Here is a 21,895-nt window from a genome sequence, read left to right as displayed (position 1 = left end):
TGATACTAGTAGAAATGTAATATCTGATATCAAAAATTTAAATTTTAACTAGTGAAAAATTTAAATTTTAACTAGTGAAAATTGAATTGTTGATATCAAAACAACGAATAAAAGTTAAAACGGCTTGCCATAAACCTGCAAATCAGTTGCAACTGACCTATCAGAATCAAGCATTCCAACAGGCCGTGTAATAAATACCCATAAAAACCTGTTATTGATCTGGCCAATCACAGACCCATATCAATAGCATTCATTTGATCGTCTATAGACCTGATTTAGTCCAGCTATGAGTAACTCACTTTTTGCCGAAATAAACTTGAATTTGGCTACGTGGTTTTTTTTGCCAAAATGTAAGCATTAAGCAAAGTCAGCAGTGATTACAACAGTGGTGTTTGCTTTTATGTATTTATTTATTGTTTTATGTTATGGCTAAAAGCCTATAACATTTTCACAGACAGTTCAAATGTTCCCTTGTTTTAGACATTGGCTGTGTTTGGTCAGCTTTTAGATAGCTGATGTTGAAATCTTAAAGCAGGGGTGTCCTATACGTCGATCGTGATCGACCAGTCGATCGCAAAGGCAATGCCGGTAGATCGCACATAAGTTAACTGTATATGATGCTCCATGCGCGAAATAGGAATTATGAGAGGGGCCAATCACACCAAAAGCGTTTATGGCAGTTGCAGGCGACTTTTTTGAATGATATTCTATGGACAGGGAGCGTTTGTGCGCTGTTTAAGCTATGTTTATGCGCGTTGAGCTCCTTGCGGTTTCTGTCACCGGCCGCAGCACGCGCCTTTGAAGGAACGTTTGGAGAAGCGCCCGACGTCATTCGCGTCTTTCCATTGTCCAATCAAATGAGGGGAGAGACGGGCCTTACGTTGTGGTAAGGGAAGTTTACAGTGACTCCACTCGCTCACTCTCTCCTGTGTTTGTGCACCTCTCATCCTCAAACAAGGTCAGAGCAAGCGCCCTCTTTTTAAAGTTTCTGCTAATATGACAGTAAACAGCAAGAGAGCGCTCACGCTTCAATATTTGATTGACAAGACAGCTGACTCGGTGGTTGCCTAGCAATAGAAAGCCGCGTCGCACTGCTCTGTTTTTTAAAGAGAGGCTTCTGATACTGTTGTCTTTTTCTAGTTTGTTTCACTAAACTGCATCTCTGCTATTTTAAGCAGTACTTGACATGTACTCAATGACTTTTTTAACTCCTCAAAAAGAATGGAGTAGCCTAATGGGGACAGCCTTAAATTCAATTTAGAGATATGCAGTTTAGTCCTAATACGCTTTTAAATTGTCATTAAAAAATGTAACTTTTTTAGCAGGTAGATCTTGTTGGCTTTATCATTTTAAAAGTAGATCACCACACAAAAAAGTCTGGACACCCCTGTCTTAAAGGGAAACTTCACTTTTTTGAAAATATGCTCATTTTCCAGCTCACCTAGAGTTAAACATTTGATTCTTACCGTTTTGCAATCCATTTAGCTAATCTCCGGGTCTGGCGCTAGCACTTTTAGCATAGCTTAGCACAATCCATTGAATCTGATTAGACCATTAGCATCGTGCTGAAAAATAACCAAAGAGTTTCAATGTTTTTCCTATTAAAAAACTTGACTCTTCTGTAGTTACATCGTGTACCAAGACCGACGGAAAGATTGAAGGAAAGATTATCAAGGAAGATATGGCCGCGTAATATCACTACGCCTGCTGCAGCCATGTTACATCAGTAAAGTCCTTGATATCCTTGAGAGCCATATCTGCCTAGAAAATCAAAATTTTAAATTTTCTGTCAGTCTTAGTACACAATGCAACTACAGAAGAGTCAAGTTTTATATAGGAAAAATATTGAAACTCTTTGGTTATTTATTAGTGCAATGCTAATGGTCTAATTAGATTCAATGGACTGTGCTAAGCTAAAAGTGCTACCGCCAAACCCAGAGATCAGCTGAATGGATTCCAAAACGGTAAGAATCAAATGTTTAATTCTAGGGGAGCTGTAAAATGAGCATATTTTCAAAAAAAGTGGAGTGTCCCTTTAAGAATATTAAGGCCTCTTATCTGCATGCACAGCGTCAAAAACGTCCATACGATCAGCCTACAGTCATTTGCCTTTGGACACTTGCTTTACACCGTGTTAACACAAAGGTAATGGGTTGCCTGGCAACATTCATCAATGCAGGGCGACCCAACACACGTGGGAGCCTACGACAAACCGACACCCAACACACAAGAGCTGTAAAGTAAACACACAACACTATGTGGCATATTTGACCTTGCAGCTAGAAAAGCTAATATATATGACGCATTGCCTACAGGTTAAAATAATTTCTGCTGTGTTATGTGTAAGCATTTCATTTGCTTTCAAAACACTACAAATCCAGGTCAAATAGCCTGAATACCTTAACGGTATCATAATGTATTCAAAAATACTGATTTAGTGCATCTTAAAAAAGAGAATACCATTATAACTTTCATAAAGGAAGCCCAACCCTTGATCATTTCAACAAAGATATGCATTGACAAGCGTACACACCACAGCTGAGGTAACAAGAACCTGCCAAACCAGGCTGATAGACCTGCGTAACCCTGAAACACAGAAGCCTTTAAAGATCATGTGGCTTTTCTAATGCTTTAATATATAATGATTCCTGTTCTCACATGGCCAATTTTATTTAAGCAGCCATAATAAAACTAGATTACTCTAAACGGTCTTTTCCCAAATGCAATGTACATTATCTTGTTACCTTAATCTAAAAATGTGCAGTTATCGGGCCTATTAAACACAATGAAGTTAGTTGGTCATATATCAGTTTACATACAGATATGTGAGCACAGGAGAATCAGAAAGCTGATATGCCTTTCGCATTACATTATGTTTATATTATAGCACTATAGCATCACTTTCACTTCATTTTTAATGCATATTGTGCCATGTTACTGTACATGATCTCACGAATCAGCCCTTAAGTACAAATAAAGTGTGTTCAATTAAACTACAGTATATAAAGTACATACTGAACAATCAATTACACCCGATCTACAACCCCAAGTCAGAAAAAGTTGGGACACTTTAGAAATTGGGAGTAAAAAAGGAATGGAATAATTTACAAATCTCACAAACCCACATTTGATTCACAACAGAATACAGATAACATATCAAATATTGAAAGTGAGACATTTTGAAATGTCATGCCAAATATTGGCTCATTTTGGATTTCATGAGAGCTACACATTCCAAAAAAAGTTGTGACAGGTAGCAATAAGAGGCAGGAAAAGTTAAATGTACATATAAGGAACAGCTGGAGGAAGACCAATTTTTAGGAATAGGAATGTGGTCCCATTCTTGTCTAAAACAGGCTTCTGGTTGCTCAACTGTCTCTTCTTTGTCGCATCTTCCTCTTTATGATGCGCCAAATGTTTTCTGTGGGTGACAGATCTGGACTGCAGGCTGGCCATTTCTGTACCCGGACCCTTTTACTACGCAGCCATGATGTTGTATTTGATGCAGTATCTGGTCTGGCATTGTCATGTTGGAAAATGCAAGGTCATCCCCTTAAAGAGACAACATTTGAATGGGCGCGTATGTTGCTCTAAAACTTGTATAAATCTTTCAGCATTGATGGTGCCTTTCCAGATGTGTAAGCTGCCAATGCCACACTCATGCAACCCCAAACCATCAGAGATGCAGGCTTCTGAACTGAGCGCTAATAACAACTTGGGATGTCCTTGTCCTCTTTAGTTCGGATGAAATGGCGTCCCAGTTTTCCAAAAAGAACTTCAAATTTTGATTCGTCTGACCACAGAATAGTTTTCCACTTTGCCAAACTCCATTATAAATGAGCCTTGGCCCAGAGAAAACACCTGCGCTTCTGGGTCATGTTTAGATATGGCTTCCTGTTTGACCTACAGAGTTTTAGCCGACAACAGCACGGTGGATTGTGTTCACCGACAATGTTTTCTGGAAGTATTCCAGAGCCCATGTTATGATTTCCATTACGGTGGCATTCCTGTATGTGATGCAGTGCCGTCTAAGGGCCCGAAGATCACGGGCATCAAGTACGGTTTTCCAGCCTTGACCCTTACGCACAGAGATTGTTCCAGATTCTCTCAATCTTTGGAAGATATTATGCACTGTAGATGATGATAACTTAAAATTCTTTGCAATTTTTCTCTGATAAACTTAGAAAATTATTTTTCGCCGCAGCATTGGGGGAATTGGTGATTCTCTGCCCATCTTGACTTCTAAAAGACACTGCCACCCCGACAGGCTTTTTTATACCCAATCATGTTGCCAATTTCCCTAATAAGTTGCAAATTAGTCCTTAAGCTGTTCCTTATATGTACATTTAAATTTTCTGGCCTCTTATTGCTACCTGGCCCAACTTTTTTTGGAATGTGTAGCTCATGAAATCCAAAATGAGGCAATATTTGGCATGACATTTTTAAAATGTCTCACTTTCAACATTTGATTTGTTATCTATATTCTAAATAAAATATGAGTTTATAAGATTAGTAAATTATTCCATTCCTTTTTTACTCACAATTTCTACAGTGTCCCAACTTTTTCTGATTTGGGGTTGTACAACCCACATGAAAAAACCTATAGTACTCTACAGTAAACTATGTAGTACGTTACAGTATTTTAAAGAAGGTTTTGACTTGGATGTAGCTGACTCTTGCTTTTACAATAATAAGGTTCAAAAACACCATAGTATGCCTATCTAGGAATTTAACTACATGTTACTATACGAAACATGCGTACTATAGTATTCTTTATGATTATTAGGTAGGTAGGATAACTATGGGATTATTTTTGTGGAATCAATCCTTTACAGTACAAAAGACAGTACTGGACAAACCACCAGCCTAAAAAAACTTAACTGTTGTGATTTTTAGCAGAGTCATGTTACATTACACGAATTACTTATCGTCTAACCGCATTGGGATTTAAAGGGGCAGTGACATAATTTTCCCAGTAAGCAAACGTCATATTTATGATCCTGTCAGAGAAATCCAGGCTAAAGTGTTATAATGTAGGCTAATGAGGAGATTATGAGCATCATAGTATGATTTCAGTCATTGATTTCAATTTGAGAAATGATTTTAGTCAGTCATTATTCAAGATATCAAGGTCGTTTTTCACAAAATGTTCTTTACATTTCACGTAAAAACCGTAAATGACAAAAAATGATTTCAGCTGGGTTTTCACATTTACAAATCTAAACAGTCTGTGTTTATTGTTAGTACATCGGCCCATCTACAATCTTAAACGAAACGCATAAACAAACATATGTTTGGTTATTGGAAAATGTCACTGTCGATTTGAATGCGTGCCACTTAAACCATCCCTCGCGCGCAACTTTGTATCGGCGCAGGTGACGAAGTCTCGCGGACAGGTGTAACGAGTTCCGAACGCGACCTTATCTCGTGCCAAAACGAGTCTAACCGGTCGCTAAAGCTTGTTTGAGAAAGAAACTCAGTAATGTTAAAAACGACAATGTAAGAAACAATAACAAAACACTATAATACATTCGCAACGGCCGACATTTTCTGTCGATGCGCTATTGAGTTGCGTGTTTGTAATCGTGCATCCACAACGAGGACGCGCCGGTTTCCCCACATACCGTTCAATGTCGTTTACATATCGCGACAGTTAGCATAGCAACATTCACACGGATATATTTAATTAAAGAGATCTAATAAACATACCTGCTGTTTCTCAAAATGCTCTCTCTCAGCTCCTAAAGTCGTTTCTTGCATTCTGTTCTTCATCCTCGTTGGAACCCGTCGTATTGAATCCATCCTGAATAAAGTCTAGTACGTTTGCGTTCAGTAAGAGCGTGTTAGTCCAGATGTTTGTGTGAATTTAATAATCCAGTGTGCGTTTATTTTGTGAGGACACGCAGAGACGACACGCGGAGGGAGACAGCACGGTGTTCTCTGTTGAGTCGCGTTACTGCAGCGCTGCTGAGAGAGAGAGAGAGAGAGAGAGAGAGAGAGAGAGAGAGAGAGAGAGAGAGAGAGAGAGAGAGAGAGAGAGAGAGAGAGAGAGAGAGAGAGAGAGAGAGTCTGTACTCACTCTCACTGTTCACAACAATAAGGTGATGAAATACATTTTTTAAATATTTTGGGTTGTCTCAGCATTATTGATTGTGTAACTGCAGACCTGCCCAAAAAGTTAAATATTTATATGACAAAGATATCATAAACACACATTTTTACTCTATGCTAGATTGGATTGAATTCATATTTAAAAAAGTCTTTTTTTTTAAAGCCATTTGCCAACAAAACCATTATACTGCTACTTAATTGTCATATTCCTCCATAAACTCAAAACCAAAGAATTTCTCACCTCAAATGTTTTCAGTCACACACACTGAAGTGTCAAAGTCGCACTGGCCTAACAAAACTGCACACCGCATGGCAAACAGACTGGATAAACTGCATCATAAAAGCCTGCTAATAAAAACAAAACATCCCGGCTGTCCTACAAAATACAGCGTTCAATTAAGTGAAAGCATTAACCTGACATTAAAAGGTGTCAGGTACAACCTATGGGCATGGTTATGGTTAATGATTTACAGGCCTCGGATCAGATTATCAGTATATGGGTGGGAAACTCCATATCAGGTTCATGGTGTAACCATTGCAGCATGAATGATATAGGTGGACCTCATTGTAAATTCATCTCCCTAGAGGTAAGAGATCAAATGGCAGTAATATTTGTCAATGCTAAGGTTAACATACCATCGCTGATAAATTTGTGTCAGGAGTTCTAGTGTTACAGAGGATTGGGAAAGACACATCTATTTTCAATTCAATTCAATTTTATTTATATAGCGCTTTTCACATAGTTAATTGTTTCAAAGCAGCTTTACATTAATAGAAGCAGTAAAAGCACAGAAAAACAACAAATAGCACAACATAATACACGATAGCATAAGCAGTCAAATTTGCTGCGGCTATGACTCAACATTATAAGCGAGCGTATTACTTATGTAACATCTAGAAGAGGAAGCTAAGTTAAGAGGAAGAAGGCTGCCTCCCCGGGGTAAAAAACCCCCTAGGAGAAAAAAAACCCTGGGCTGTTTAGCCGAGGAAATAAAAAAAGTCCTAGGAGGGAAAAACCCTTGGGAGATATATATGTATATACACACACATATAAACGGATAAGGAGATTAAGCGGGTTCTGCCGGTGATCGTTGGTCAGGCATCAGCTGGGCATCACGTTGAAGGACGACCAGTAGATCAGAGGTGTGCCGACTTTCACATCTACCGGAACTGGGTCTGTTTGGTGATTCACAAGCGGTGCGTCTAGTCATTTGGCATGCTTGAAGTTGTTTACTTCTGACACCTGCGAAACACAAACTCATCCACCAGCTTTACATTGTCACAAAAATATCTTTTAAAATGGTTTGCATCATATATGTTTACATCAGTGCTGTAGTCATGTATCACTCCTAATAATACAATTAGACTGCAGCTAAATATACAGTAAATGTTAAACGATTATAAGCTTTGAATGCATTTTTTTCAACCTTGCATTGACAGCCAAGTCACACCTTATCACAGAAAAATGTAAACAACTTCAAGCATGCCAAATGACTAGACGCACCGCTTGTGAATCACCAAGTCGTATTAAACGCCCACTTTTAACTAACAAACACACCCATATCTTTCATCACATACAGTGCTCCCTGTGTACTATATCACATTAAAGTTAATCGTATGTGAATTTACTGTAAGAAAATTTTGTATGTAAACAACTAAAAAAAACGATTAAAGGTGACATATCATGAAAATCAGACTTTTTCCATGTTTAAGCGCTATAATTGGGTCCCCAGTGCTTCTATCAACCTAGAAAACGTGCAAAAGAACAACCCAGTAACTTAGTTTTGGTAAACCATTGTGATGTCAGAAGAGGACTATCCAACCATGGCACTACCATATGCTCATGTGGGTGATTCTCGTGAAATAAGACTTATGAGGTGTCATGAAACATTTTGATGATAAAAGTAAAATGCTATCAAAAGAAGCAGCATACAGTTACAAACATCTCTTCATGTACTATTTTGCACATGATTTTAAATGACATCATACAAACCAATTTTGTTGTTTTTTCCACATTTAAGGGGAAAATTTTCATTACCGCAACGTGTCCATGACTGGATTTGGGTTCTTTGACATGGAAATTTTTACAGTGAGGAAAGTAAGTATTTGAACACCCTGCTAAAATTGGTCTTGGACACATTTATATTCCTTATTATTGTCTCTACTTTTACCAATGATCACCAAATACCACATGTTTCTTTACTGTAAATGTTTGTAGTATAACAAGCACTGAAGCTTTTTTTTTTTAAAGATTTTTTTAATTAATTACAATGAGGAAAATAAGTATTTGAACACACTGCTATTTTGCAAGTTCTCCCACTTAGAAATCATGGAGGAGTCTGAAATTGTCATTGTATGTGCATGTCCACTGTGAGAGACATAATCTAAAAAAAATCCAGAAATCACAATGTATGATTTTTTAACTATTTATCTGTATGACAGCTGCAAATAAGTATTTGAACACCTGAGAAAGTCAATGTTAATATTTGGCCTTTGTTTGCAATTACAGAGTTCAAATGTTTCCTGTAGTTTTTCACCAGGTTTGCACAAACTGCAGGAGGGATTTTGGCCCACTCCTCCACACATATCTTCTCTAGATCAGTCAGCTTTCTGCCCTGTCGCTGAGAGTTTGAGCTTCCTCCAAAGATTCTCTATTGGGTTTAAGTCTGGATACTGGCTAGGTCACGCCAGAACCTTGATATGCTTCTTACAGAGCCACTCCTTGGTTATCCTGGCTGTGTGCTTTGGGTCATTGTCATGTTGGAAGACTCAGCCTCGACCCATCTTCAATGCTCTAACTGAGGGAAGGAGGTTGTTCCCCAAAATCTCGCAATGCATGGCCCCGGTCATCCTCTCCTTAATACACTGCAGTCGCCCTGTCCCATGTGCAGAAAAACACCCCCAAAGCATAATGCTACCACCCCCATGCTTCACAGTAGGGATTGTGTTCTTGGGATGGTACTCATCATTCTTCTTCCTCCAAACACGTTTAGTGGAAGTATGACCAAAAAGTTATATTTTGGTCTCATCTGACCACATGACTTTCTCTCATGACTCCTCTGGATCATCCAAATGGTCATTGGCAAACTTAAGACGGGTCTTGAACTGTGCTGGTTTAAGCAGAGGAACCTTCCGTGCCATACATGATTTCAAACCATAACGTCTTAGTGTATTACTTAGGGTGACCATACGTGCCATTCTTCCCGGACACGTCCTGTCCACGATTTCGGGTGCGTCTTCCAGAAGTCGTATTTGTCGACCGCATACGTCATAGAGGATTATTATTATTATTATTACAAAAAAGCAACCGTTACATTTTAAGGTAAGAATGAAACTACGATTGTATGTCTTATGTTTTTAATTGAATGGCATATGCGCAAAACAAATACGACTTCCGGAAGACGCACAGAAATCCTGGCCAGGACACACCCGGCGAAAATGGCACGTATGGTCACCCTAGTATTACTAACAGTAACCTTGGAATAATGGAAGGATATCCTTGGAAGGATAATAAATGGAGTGGAGGTGGACATTTTAAAGGCAGACTAACAGGTCTTTTAGGGTCAGAATTCTAGCTGATAGACAGGTGTTCAAATACTTATTTGCAGCTGTATCACACAAATAAAAATCATACATTGTGATTTCTGTTTTTTTTTGATTATGTCTCTCACAATGGACATGCACCTACGATGACAATTTCAGACCCCTCCATGATTTCTAAGTGGGAGAACTTGCAAAATAGCAGTGTGTTCAAATACTTATTTTCCTTACTGTATAATAAAAAAATCTTAAATAATAAAATAAATAAAAAGCTTTAGTGCATGTTATACTATAAACATTTACAGTAAAGAAACGTGGTATTTGGTGATTATTGGTAAACGTAGAGACAATAATAAGGAATATAAATGTGTCCAAGACCAATTTTCTCATCCTCTGCAACAATTTTGAATCATTATTTAAGTCCTCAAGGAACTAATATTTTAAAAAGAAAATTGGTTGGAAGGGACATAATTGACTGTGACACTCAAGATGGCTACCAGGTAAGCAGTTCTTATTTTTTTCTCTCCAAATAAAAGTTAAAATTTTGTTTGTCATAGTACCTAGACAACTTTTTAGTTCTTATTACCGAAACATGAGTTTGTAAATGCATATATTTAATGTAATATCATTGCGGTAATGAAATTTTTTGATAATGATAATCTAAAAAATATAAATAAGTCTACAGGAAATATTTTTTAAATCCCCTAAAAATAATGGTTATAGTAAGTTCAGACCTTAATCTTATATGTGCAAAAAATTGGCTTCAAGGGCTTTTTAAAAATTTGGATGCTTGACACCTTCTAAATCTGGATTTCGTGAGAATCACCCATTTGCTATTTAGAGGACACCCCCAAAAATGGCACATTTTTGCTCGCACCTACAAAGTGTCAATTTTAACATGTTATAAAAAATTATCTAAATGGTATTTTGAGCTAAAATTTAATGTACTCTGTGGACACCAAAGATTTATTTTAAATATTTAAAAAGTCTTGTGAAATGTCCTCTTTAAACATTACATTATGTTTTTGAGTATGTTTATGGTCAGGGTTATTTAAAAAAACAATTTACATGATCAAAAAATAAATGTTGAAACAATCACACACAACAACATTTAATAATAGAAAGAACTATTTATTTTATAATAAAATATGGTAACATGTTAATTTTTTTAGCATTTCTTTTTAGTTAAGGAACAGAAAACGCACATAAATTGTGCAAGCAGATAACATATAAATATTACATAAGTGCAGTTCTGTACAGAATGAATGATGTATTAATAATTACAGTTTTAGTATTAGTTTTTTGTAGATTTCTTCATATCCATGGATTCCATTGTTTTTTCCAGAAACTCCTAAGACGACATGCAAACATTGAGAACCGTCATCTACAAATACAACAAACGCATTAATAACATTGTACGTGAGTTTGTTACCCTGACAGGATCAGCGGTGCTGCTTACGTCCCCTCCCTTCAGCTCTTTGTATTTCAAATACTCCTGGGAAAATGAAACTGCCTCCTCTTTACTATAAAAAACACGACAATATAAGAAATCACTGATAAGTGCATCCATGTCTTTTAGAGTTTATTTCTGTATTGCATGTAATTATATTCACTGTACCATGCTGGCCGATGAATATAGTCTCAAAAGGTGTGTCCTAATTTTTTGCCACAATCCCACAGTACTAACACTATAATATCTGCACAAAAATGTATGATGGAGTATGCGTTATTGGCAGAGACTACTGATAGCATCTTTGGGGTGGCTTCCCAGAAAGGTTTTAGATAATGCAAGGACTAGGCTTTAGTCAATTTAGGACATTTAGGACATTTAAAGGCAGGTTTATAGTACATAATGCCCCCGGACACTAAAATATGCATCATGTCATTGACCCTTTTATAGTTATAATGCAATTTCTCCAAGTATCAGGTGCACTGATATTTCAACAATACACAAAATGCCCAAGAAAACAGTGTTATTCTGTCATTCTCATGTGACTCAGATGACGGTACTGTTGTACAGTCCCTCAACGCAAACTTATTTCATGTCTTGTTATAAATTAGGATCAACCAACCAGTTTTGCTGCATGAGGCAGTTCAGCAGATCCTCCACTATATCACAGTGACCCTTTGTGATTAGATGTCTCTTCAGATACTTGAAGTGTCTGGTCTTTATCAACGTCTCTGAACGGCCATTTTCACAAAGAAATACAAACACGGTCTCTCTGATCTACATGGAACACAAACTAGCTTTAATAAATGAAAAATACGAAAGGAGTATTTTTAATTTGTACAATAGATGTCAACCTGTGAAGGAATGCCGGCTAGCTCTCCAGTGGTCATGCTGTCCTCTACCTGATCCAGAATGAGGGTCGGGTTACAGGACGACAGAAAGCTCTAATTTACAACAACAACAAAAAACACTGGTTTAGTGAGAAATAAATATGCAAATACTAGTTTGCATATATTAATCTAATATATGTCTTCAGAATACAACAAGTCATATGAAAAGAATGCTAAATGCATGTCTCAAGATGGTGATGATCTGTAATCTTAACTTTTAAGTTTTCACTACTTTTCTGTTAACACAGAAAAAAAGTCCCAAAAAGTTTATGTATCATGATTAAGTATCATGATTGATTTTAAAAGTGCTTCAGGGATGATGTATTTTTGTAGGCAAAACCCAAAAATATGCTCACACAAAAATGGCTGCAAAAGATGCTTTCCAACAGGTGTTTTAGCATTCGTTGTAAACTTGTGGACCTATTTTTCTAAACGCCTCACACTTCCGTTGAGAGCATGAATAATAGACACTCCAGCTCAGTTGGTGGCGATAATCCACCTTTGCCAATTGCAAGAATACAAACAACGTTCCTGGCGGCGGAGTAATACCGTACCTCACAGCACATCTAATTTAAGTCAATGGAGTTGGACAGAAACTATGATAAAACCTGTTGGAAAGCATCTTTTGGAGCGATTTTTGTGTGAGCATATCAGTGAACACCCCTGACCACTCGGTGAGTTTCATGTCTTTGTAAACGAATGTTTAAATCATTTTAGGAAGGATTGTTCCAGTGAACCTATGCAGCCATTGTAGGGGTGGGAGGTGATACAACAAACACCCGAAAATTCTCGGGCCAGCATCATATGTCTAAATTTCAGTCAAAACCGTTCTATTTCATCGTAAACATCTGAAAACAGGGCTTTAAGTGTAAAATACCGAACTTGTCCTTTAACAATTCCGGTTCCATCGTTTTAAAGTCATTTTTGAATGGGCTTTTGGTTAAACTCCTTAAGTAAGATCTTGCGTTAACATAAAAAACACTAGTAATACCCCGCTCATGACTTTTAAAAGCTTTAAAGAGGCTGTTTATACCTGGTATTAAATGGACACTCCACTTTTTTTTGAAAATATGCTCATTTTTCGAGACGTCGGGTGCTTTTCCGCTCTGGCCCTATCTTGCACCCAGCGCAATTGACTTTGTCAGTGACGCATGTATCATTCGTATTTTGCACCGGCGCACTAGGGAATGAACTTGCGCTCCCTGGGCGGTTCAGCGCAAAAAAGGAGGCGTGTTCCGGCGCAAACCATCCCTGATGCTATTTTGCAGTTTTAAAAAACAATTGCGCCACTGACCAAAAAAAACTAGTCTAAAGTCAGTGGCGCGTTGTTCATTATGCTATTTTAAGGGCGCATGCTTGACCATAATGTATAGCGTGCACAACGCGCACACACTTTGCTTATCTGATCTACACAGATGCAACAGTTATTTTTGCAAATCATAAATTGTTACAAGAAAAAATATTAACACATGAGATAACGGAAATCATTGTGGTGAGCATTGTGGTGATAGTTTTTATTTATTGTGTGGCTGCGTTAAAAAATTCTCATGCAAATAACGATTAAAATATTTTCATAAGTTTGTTGTGTGGCTGTATTACGTTTATTTTATGTAAATAATAATTCAAATGTTTTTATAAGAAACCTTAATGTATATGAACTTGATTTGTAAGTGTACTTTGTGGTTGGACCTTGCTTGCGTTTCTTGGGTCCGATTTTAAAGCCCCCAAACCCTTTCAGCGGTGAGGGTGGACGCAGCGATGTCCTCTGCTGGTGTCAGGTCATGTGTAGAGGCAGATCCACCTCCCGTTACACGGCGTGCCCGATTTATGCTGGCAAGCTTGGGATTCTCCCGTCTCCTGACATCATTGTAGCGCTTGGCGCAACGATGGGGATGCCAGCTGATGAGACAATTGTGGCTATTTCCTCTCACGCCTGTTTAACCGACGCTGATTTGGGCGGGTTTCTCCCATCCCCATACAAAACAACTTCTCTGTCTTTGACTGCTCTTACAAGAACGTGGGTCTCCTCGGCTGTGAACCGCTCCTGGCGTGCGCCTGGTATATCCGTCATAATAATAGCAACCTGCCATGGAACTTGCGCCCTTGCGTTTAAAGGGAATGTTGGATAGCGTTCTGATTGGTTTATTTGATGTTACGCCCAAACCACACCTATGTATAATGAACCTACTTCAGACCAACCCCTTACTGATTTGCCCCTGGCGCAGGAGTTAATTCTCATGCCGGGAAAATAGCAACAGCGGCCAAGATCCGCCCACAAAGTCACTTGCGCTTTGCACTTTTCAGATCGTTAAAATAGGGTCCATGGTGTTTGCCGCGCATAAACAGCACGCATAACGCTTACTGCCCATAGAAAGCCATTCCAAAATGGCGCCTGCAACTGCCATAAACGCGTTTGGTGTGATCGCCCCCTTAGGTTAGCTTTCTAGATTTCTAGTAAACACATTTAGACTTCTAAATTCATAAAAGTTGTTGTTCCGTTTGTGAAGATTATTATTTTTGGATAAAACGTTTAAGTGTCATAAAAAAAATTAAACACAGGGCTTATTTTTTTCCGATAATCCAAAAGTCATGGGAAAAAATGTATTGGCTTTTGGTGAAGGAACCAGTGTCCCGCATACTTCCGGTCTGGCCTAGAAAAATACGACATCCTCTCAGCATGTGTCATAATACTCTCAAAGTGTTGAGCACCATCTGCAGTGAATTTAGACCTGCTGTACCTGAATGTGTGGTTTCTTCTTATTGACACAAGGTATGAGCAGAAGAGCGCCCAAAGAAAAGGCCTGCAGGTTAAACTGAGAAAACCGCTTGGCAATGGCAACCAGATCCAGTGTCAACAGAAATGGGCATCTTAAATGAAATGCAAAATATATAAACATTAGATTTGACATTAAATAATGCCACGTTATACACCCAATCTTACAGATAAACCTAATAGTTCTTTATCTTTTAGAAAAAGAGACTTACTTTAGTAACAGGACAAAGGTCTTATACATGATCTCTTGCTGTTGAGGACTGAGAGGAAGAGAGGCTGTCAAATAAACATACAAAGAGACAAAGAATGAAATGTTAATGGATGTAATCAGGCAGTTCAACAAAAAGTAAAAAATGCATTGGTGTCGAGGTCCTGATCGACCTGTCTAGGTTTATTTTGCGATATGTACATTATGCCGCTTATTATACAGCTACTTTCCCACTAATTAGAGATGAATATTAATTTAAAATATTTTGGCTACAGTTTTGAATTTTGTTTAAAGAAACAGCTAATTGATACATTAAACATGAAAGTACCACTTGCTGTACCCAGATGAACAGTGTGTTATTAGCAGGGATGCACCGAATCCAGGATTCGGATTCGGCCGAATACTGGGCTTTTTGACGGGGTTCGGGTTCGGCCGAATCCTAGATTTTTTCCCCACCGAACCGAACCCTAGGCTTGCGCTACGCTGGTCGACGTCACGCGGCCGTTGATTAGGGGCTGGACACACCAAAACTTTTAAACACGGCTGAAAACCCCTTGAGGACGCCAAATGCCAGCTGTTTTTCAGCCGAGCGCTTGGTAGCTGTGATGCTTCAGCTGTGAGCCGGTTGGTTGCTGTGGTAATGTCCCGCCCCTCCTCCACTGTAATTGGACGGCCGTGTGAAAACTGACATTGACGAGCGGCGCTTCTCACTCAAAGTTAAATATAGTTTTCAGCGCGGAGATGCTTGCTTATTGGAAAAACGAGCATGTCGCAACGCATCGCTTTCATTATGCATATGCTTATGGTTATTGTCAAAATAGTTTTTCCAACTTGTCATCCTGGCATAATGTACAGTTAAAATTAAATAAAATGAAAAATACACTGCTGTGGACGTTGTTTACTTCATTAATGTGTTTTACTGTGTTGGAATAAGGATGCGAGTAGGATTCGGTATTCGGCCGAACCTAAAAAAATCTGGATTCGGTGCATCCCTAGTTATTAGTCTTATTGTGGCATATCTAACCTTGGAATGCCACAACTGAAAATCAGACTCAAGTATTTCAGAAAGCACTATAATAATAATGTTTAAAGGGGGGGGTTAATGGTATGTCAAGCATTCTGACTTATTAACACAGTTATAGAGTTGTTTCCTCATGCTAAACGTAGGCAAAGTGTCAAAACAGCAGTTGGACGTGTTACAGAGTATTTCTGTGCCGAATGCACTTCGACATTGTTCGTACAAGTTTCGGCAAGTTTTTTTCGATTACAGTTCTAACTGACGTTTCAGGAGTTTTCGATACGTATCACTTCTTTAAATGGGCTTCCACCGGAAAACTTCCCCCGGAAAACCCCGCCCACCCGTCAATCAGCAGGAGACGCTAGAGCTGCTCACAGCTTATCACGCCACTCAGCTTTGTTTAATTTCAAAAGTCAACAATGGCGTGAAAGAAGAAGTGTGTTTTTGGATGTAAGGAGAAGACATCCAGCCTCATGGAAACAATGGATATAGTTTATTATCCAGATTAGCAGCGGAGTTTTGCGTGTGTGTTTGATGCAGTGGATTTTCCCAACCGGGTCATGACGAGTTGCACGCGGTAAGTAAGACTTCTGTCTTATGTTGGAAATAGTCGCGTGCATATTATATAAATGACACGAACATGTAGTGAATCATAAGTTAAAACAGTGTTGTATAGTGTTGCATGACTCGTACTCGTTCCTCCTGCGATATAACTCCTCCTTCTTCATTTTTTCGTACGTTATCGGAAAGATTCGGTAAAGCTAATCTTTCTTTTATAAATCTGATTAAACTAAAGACTCTTCAGAGAAATAAAGGATTTCATACTACTCTATAGGTACTCCAGATTAACATTAGAAATGCAGAAACAGCGTGTGTTACGTGAGCTTTAAAGTATGCTTAATCTGACCTGTCAGGAATGGGGCTTGAATGACATTGCGCCAGGTCCTGGCCAGACCCTGTCCCTGTAAAGAGAAATAAATATGGGTTTTTAATATAAACACACAAAGTTGTTGCACGTTAACAATAACAATAAAGAAAAGAAAAATGACCTCTAATAGACTGGGTGCTCCTATGAGAGCTTCAAGAACCTTCTGTAAGTAACCTGTCTATAAAAGAAAAGAGGAAAACATTTTATCTTGCCATAAAGACACACAAGTAAATCACACAAGTTAAAAAATGTTTTCCATTTACATTTTTAAAGGGACAATACGTAGGATTTACCCCCATCTAGTGGTGATTGTATTTTGCATTCAAACGAATAGTGCTCTCTAACGCCTCGCTTTTCCAAATACGTGTTGCAACTAGGGTAGCCTTTATGTAATCACTGATCTTCTTGTCCGTTTCAGCTAGTTTATGTGTTCTGAATGAAAACGCATTGTGGAAACGCGTGGGTAGGCTAGTGTTTTTTGTCCTTCTCTGCTATTATAGTTTATCAGTATGGCGGAACGACGGAAGCTTACAAAGAAAAGTCAGATCACTGGCAAAGGTCATTTGACACCAACGAGGACATATTTATAAAGACATTGATTTTGATTAATAAAACACTTAAAACCCACCTTACTGTCCCTATAAGTATAATCAACTATTCAAGATAAAAAAATGTTGAAATGACTTGTAAAACCAAGTTGGTTATACTTAATAAAAAAATTATTTTTTTAGTATTATCAGTTGAAAACAGGACTATTTAGCAAATTTGGCTGAAATCACATTTTAAGTGGCTTATAATCTACAGTTTGTGGTTTGGGTTTCAAGATGATGATTTACCATTAGGATGAAAATAAGTATGTGTACATGCAACCAAATAATCTGTTTGTAATCATATTGATTAGGGGTGCACCGACATATTGGCCGATGATGCTTGCTATGCTTCTCAATAAATTACAGTAAAATGGCGCTACATCCAAAAGCCAGAGGGCGCTCTCGTGCAGAATCCAAATATGCGCTGCAGACGAAGAACTATACACACGCAGCTATGACACGCAGCTCCAATAAATGTCTAAAGCTGCGTTTACACCAGCCCCGGTAGAGGCGTCAAGCACGAGTGATTTCAATGTTAAGTTAAAGTGAAGAAACATTGACACGCATCTGGAGGTATCGCTGCGCAGATGAGGCGTTTGGCTCGGCACGGTAGACGCAATTCCGCCTAAATGGCGCGAATTGAGCGTATGCTGTGGTATGCGTGAATGGTGCTTTTTGTGCATTTTGCATTTGATGCGAATTTGCAGCTGATGCCCGGTTTGAAAAATTTGAACTTTTTCGTGCCGCATTAACCAATCAGGAGCCTGCTTGCTGCTGTGGCGGCAGCCCCGCCGGGATCACTCAATCAGCATGAAGGCTTGATATTGTCCGTGAGCAGTCACCCGAAGCTATACGACACAAGTTCTTATTTCTATAGAGACAGGAATAAAAAGGACCTTGCTTGGAAGAGTGTCAGTGAGGACATTGGGCAACCTGGTAAGTTGTAAATAAACATTTCACTTTTGAGTCACGTGACATTTATCGACCCGCGCCGTTTATTTTCCCCCTATAGTAAGGCGACTAAATACAAACCGGTAACTCTCTCGATAAATGCACAATCAACATCAGCCATCCTGCAAACAGACAACCGCATAGCACTTGGCCCTCCCACAAGAAGCGGATTTTGCCTCTGACGCGCGTCAAATGCTTGCTCTAGACGCGCGAATGCATTCAAACTGTTCAAGAGGCAAACTAGGCGCGGTAGACGCGATTTAGACGCCTGAAACGTGGTTGATGTAAACGCAACATTAAGAATATTTATATTGCTGTTCTTCAAACCTTTTCATGTGTTTTCATGATAATAATGAATATGTATAATGATTATGTTTGACGAGTGATGCTTTTTCAAATGCATGCTATAAACGACTCAAACGAACAGTGATTTCAGACCGATAAGGACTTACTGATCAAAAGCCGTAGTACATGAAATAGCCGTGAATAATATCGGCAGCGCGATTCAGAATAGTTATCGCCCACGTATTATTAGTGTATAACGGCATTTATCGGTGCACCCCTAGTATTGATGGCTCAATCTTATTGAAAAGCCTTCATGTAAACACCTTAATCAATATGATTAAAAAACGTATTGAAAGGTGTGGTGTACTCCGATCTGTTATTCGATCAGCAGGCGTAAAGTATGCATGTAAACGTGTGAATCGTAGTATTTTCTCAGTCGGATGCAAAAATACCTTGTGCACATGCGCAGAACAAGTTCATGTGTTATATTTATCTACGTGTCACATAATTCTTGTCCCAGAAACATGCAATAGCAAAGGCAATGGCAACGCTTTATTAAGGTAATGGGGTTACGCGCTGGACATTCTTCAGCGTTCATCTGTACTTTCATAATATTAGCAATAAAATAGCGTTGTGCCTTTTGAAAATTGTGTTTTCATTGCCTATATCTGAAAACTTCTTAAGAACAACTTTCTCCAACTTAGCTTCGTACATTTATCCAGAGATAAAGCGTGAACTCGACAAGAGATGCTGTCCGCAGCGTAGCATTGCCAAGTCCTCTGCTTTTTCGAGTTCAGATTTGGGCCACAGTTTAAACCAGGGGTGGGCATTCCTGTTCCTGGAGGGCCACTGTCCTGCAAAGTTTAGCTTCAACCCTAATCAAACACACTTGAATGTCATTTCCAAGCAATCCTGCAGCCTTTGATTAGATTTGTGTTTGATTAGGGTTGGAGCTAAACTTTGCAGGACAGTGGCCCTCCAGGACCAGGAATGCCCACCCCTGGTTTAAACTGTCTCCGTGTTTTTTTTCCCTGCGGGTTAAAGATGAAAGAATTTCGTTCAATAGTTATTGAATTTTGTCTGTAAATAATGATTGGGATGCTTTTGGGCTAGTTTAGTATGCCCATGTGGATGCTTTGATAGGTGAATCTGGCAACCCTGGCTGTGTACTTGCGCAGACGTTCGGTTCGGATTATATAGAATGTACATGTAAACAAACACTTTAATAAAATTGCAATGTTTAGGGTAGCCAATGTGATCCCAGCGCTTGTGTAAATTAGATTTTCAGATTAGGTCGAGACGAAGTTGATTTACTACAGTAAATGATGATAGCCCAGAACTGACTTTCTTATAATAGACTTATCATAGTATATCAAAATAAAACAGACTTACCATATTGAATGACAAAAGTTTTTGCAGGACACTATTCCAGAGCTGAAGATCATAAACCTGATACTCCAAACAAAGATCTGCCACAAGGCGAACAGCCTGGACAAAAGAGACAACGCATGAGAACCTAAAATATCACACACATGCTTGTTTTTATCAGTTTCAGCAGGTTGATATTTACAGACTGTCCACACAGAGATGCAATTAGTTGTATATGTAAAAATGTAAAAAGTCCAGACAGATCCAGACATTCATGAATTGTTTTTTGTTTTTTTAAAACAGCACCGTTTAATTTGAAACGGACACCCTTGCGTCTTCATGATTATAGCCAATCTTTTAGCCCTTTTCTCTAACAGATTATGGAAATACACAGAAAAATATGTTTACTGATCATCAACTATTTCTCTCAGGAGAATCCACACGTGTGCCTTTATTTTCTGATCTGATCATGAACTTTCGCATAACGTGCGCTGTTCTATGAAGCTGGCGATGAATCTCAGTTTCAGCACAGATTGTGAGGAGCTCCCTGATCTCTGCATTAATCCAGTTTGCACACTTTTCTTGTCATGAATGTTGATCTGTATTTAACCCCTATGTCAAAGAGCTGAAAGGTAACTTGTTGCGATGACACACATGTCCTCACTACAACACACCCCTTAAGGCATTGTTTCTGCTATTTGTTCACACCCATACACATTTCTTGGGACTTGGCACTGGCTTTATATGAATGTGGTCTTAGACACATTATTATTATTATTGCTTCACTAGATTTTTTAAGAACAGATATGCACAAGACTTTCTTGTACAAAATAGCATGCCTGAAGCAAGTATCCCCCTAAATTGTAACATCAAAATTTGATTGGTAAAACAGGCAAGTTAACCTATTTAGGTTTTTTCCAGTAACAAAGATCTGGGTTATACCAGTAAGTCCTTGTACAAACAAATGTATTGTAGATCTAATAAAAAGCTTCATTCAAGAACATCCCAAAACTTTCGCTTCAGGCTGTAACAAATGTTTTTTATCTGTTTTAAAACTACATCACTTACAATATTAATTCAGTGACATAATTTTCTATGCTCAGTTCAGCTCTGCATTATTATACCAAAAGTGAAAATTAAAGCATGTTGTGATGTGCTGGGAAAATAACTGGCTGTCAACTCCTCTCACGCACAAACCTTTACTCCTACAGAATGAGATACAGGACCGCTTACTCCCACAACATACAGCCTACCTCTTTCACATTAACTTTTACATTGACTGTTTACAATAAAAACAATTGGTGTCTAACACTTGAACCCTTAAATCTAGTTGCACAGGTTCAGACGTCGTGGAGGTTGTGAGTGTTGTCTGACTTTTTAATTTTTTCGGTGTTCCACACCATCAGCTAAAGTAAGTCACCGTCGGCTTTTTAGGCGATTAAGCATGTCAGCATGTCTGGGAGTCGAATCATTCTGATTGGCTTAGCCAACCAGTGAGGACTGGAACAACTAATCAATAAAATAATACTCGATTATCAAAATAATTGTCAACTGATTTCATTATCGATTAGTTGGTCTGTGACTAGGGATGTCACAATGATTAAATAATCGTCTCATGATTTCAGATCACTGCAATGATTGCACATCTCTCAAAAACACAAGGGGGAGCTGCAGGAATTGATTTTTTTGCAGCCACTACGGACATGTGGTCCAATACTAATATGTCCTTAGCATGATTGGCTATTATTTAACGCATGTTCTGGCACAGTCAGTTTATTTTGAT

At 38.6% G+C, this 21,895-nt stretch overlaps 2 protein-coding genes across 4 annotated transcripts in view; both read right to left on the bottom strand.

Moving 5' to 3' along the window:
- Positions 1–6,488, bottom strand: part of hip1rb (huntingtin interacting protein 1 related b) — a 58,874-nt gene extending 52,386 nt beyond the window's left edge. Inside the window, exons 1-2 of one of the 2 annotated variants that reach the window (XM_055200891.2) lie at positions 6,353–6,488; positions 5,710–5,964 (exon numbers count right to left, since the gene is read on the bottom strand). In XM_055200891.2, the coding sequence (XP_055056866.1) occupies positions 5,710–5,802 (93 nt within the window). In that variant the 5' untranslated portion in view covers positions 5,803–5,964; positions 6,353–6,488. Of the gene's footprint in view, positions 1–5,709; positions 5,968–6,352 lie in introns of those variants that run through there. The other variant, XM_073860328.1, reaches the window with a different exon arrangement.
- A 4,273-nt stretch (positions 6,489–10,761) lies between these two features.
- Positions 10,762–21,895, bottom strand: part of kntc1 (kinetochore associated 1) — a 64,732-nt gene continuing 53,598 nt past the window's right edge. For both annotated transcript variants that reach the window (XM_073860252.1, XM_073860254.1), the window contains exons 53-61: positions 20,137–20,232; positions 17,040–17,096; positions 16,898–16,952; positions 14,977–15,040; positions 14,730–14,859; positions 11,956–12,045; positions 11,724–11,878; positions 11,084–11,174; positions 10,762–11,002 (exon numbers count right to left, since the gene is read on the bottom strand). In XM_073860252.1, coding sequence (XP_073716353.1) covers positions 10,946–11,002; positions 11,084–11,174; positions 11,724–11,878; positions 11,956–12,045; positions 14,730–14,859; positions 14,977–15,040; positions 16,898–16,952; positions 17,040–17,096; positions 20,137–20,232 — 795 coding nt within the window. In that variant the 3' untranslated portion in view covers positions 10,762–10,945. The remainder of the gene's footprint in view (positions 11,003–11,083; positions 11,175–11,723; positions 11,879–11,955; positions 12,046–14,729; positions 14,860–14,976; positions 15,041–16,897; positions 16,953–17,039; positions 17,097–20,136; positions 20,233–21,895) is intronic.

The sequence above is a fragment of the Misgurnus anguillicaudatus genome, chromosome 22, assembly GCF_027580225.2.
Source record: "Misgurnus anguillicaudatus chromosome 22, ASM2758022v2, whole genome shotgun sequence".
NCBI lineage: Eukaryota > Metazoa > Chordata > Actinopteri > Cypriniformes > Cobitidae > Misgurnus > Misgurnus anguillicaudatus.
This window is presented reverse-complemented; position numbering and strand designations above follow the sequence as displayed.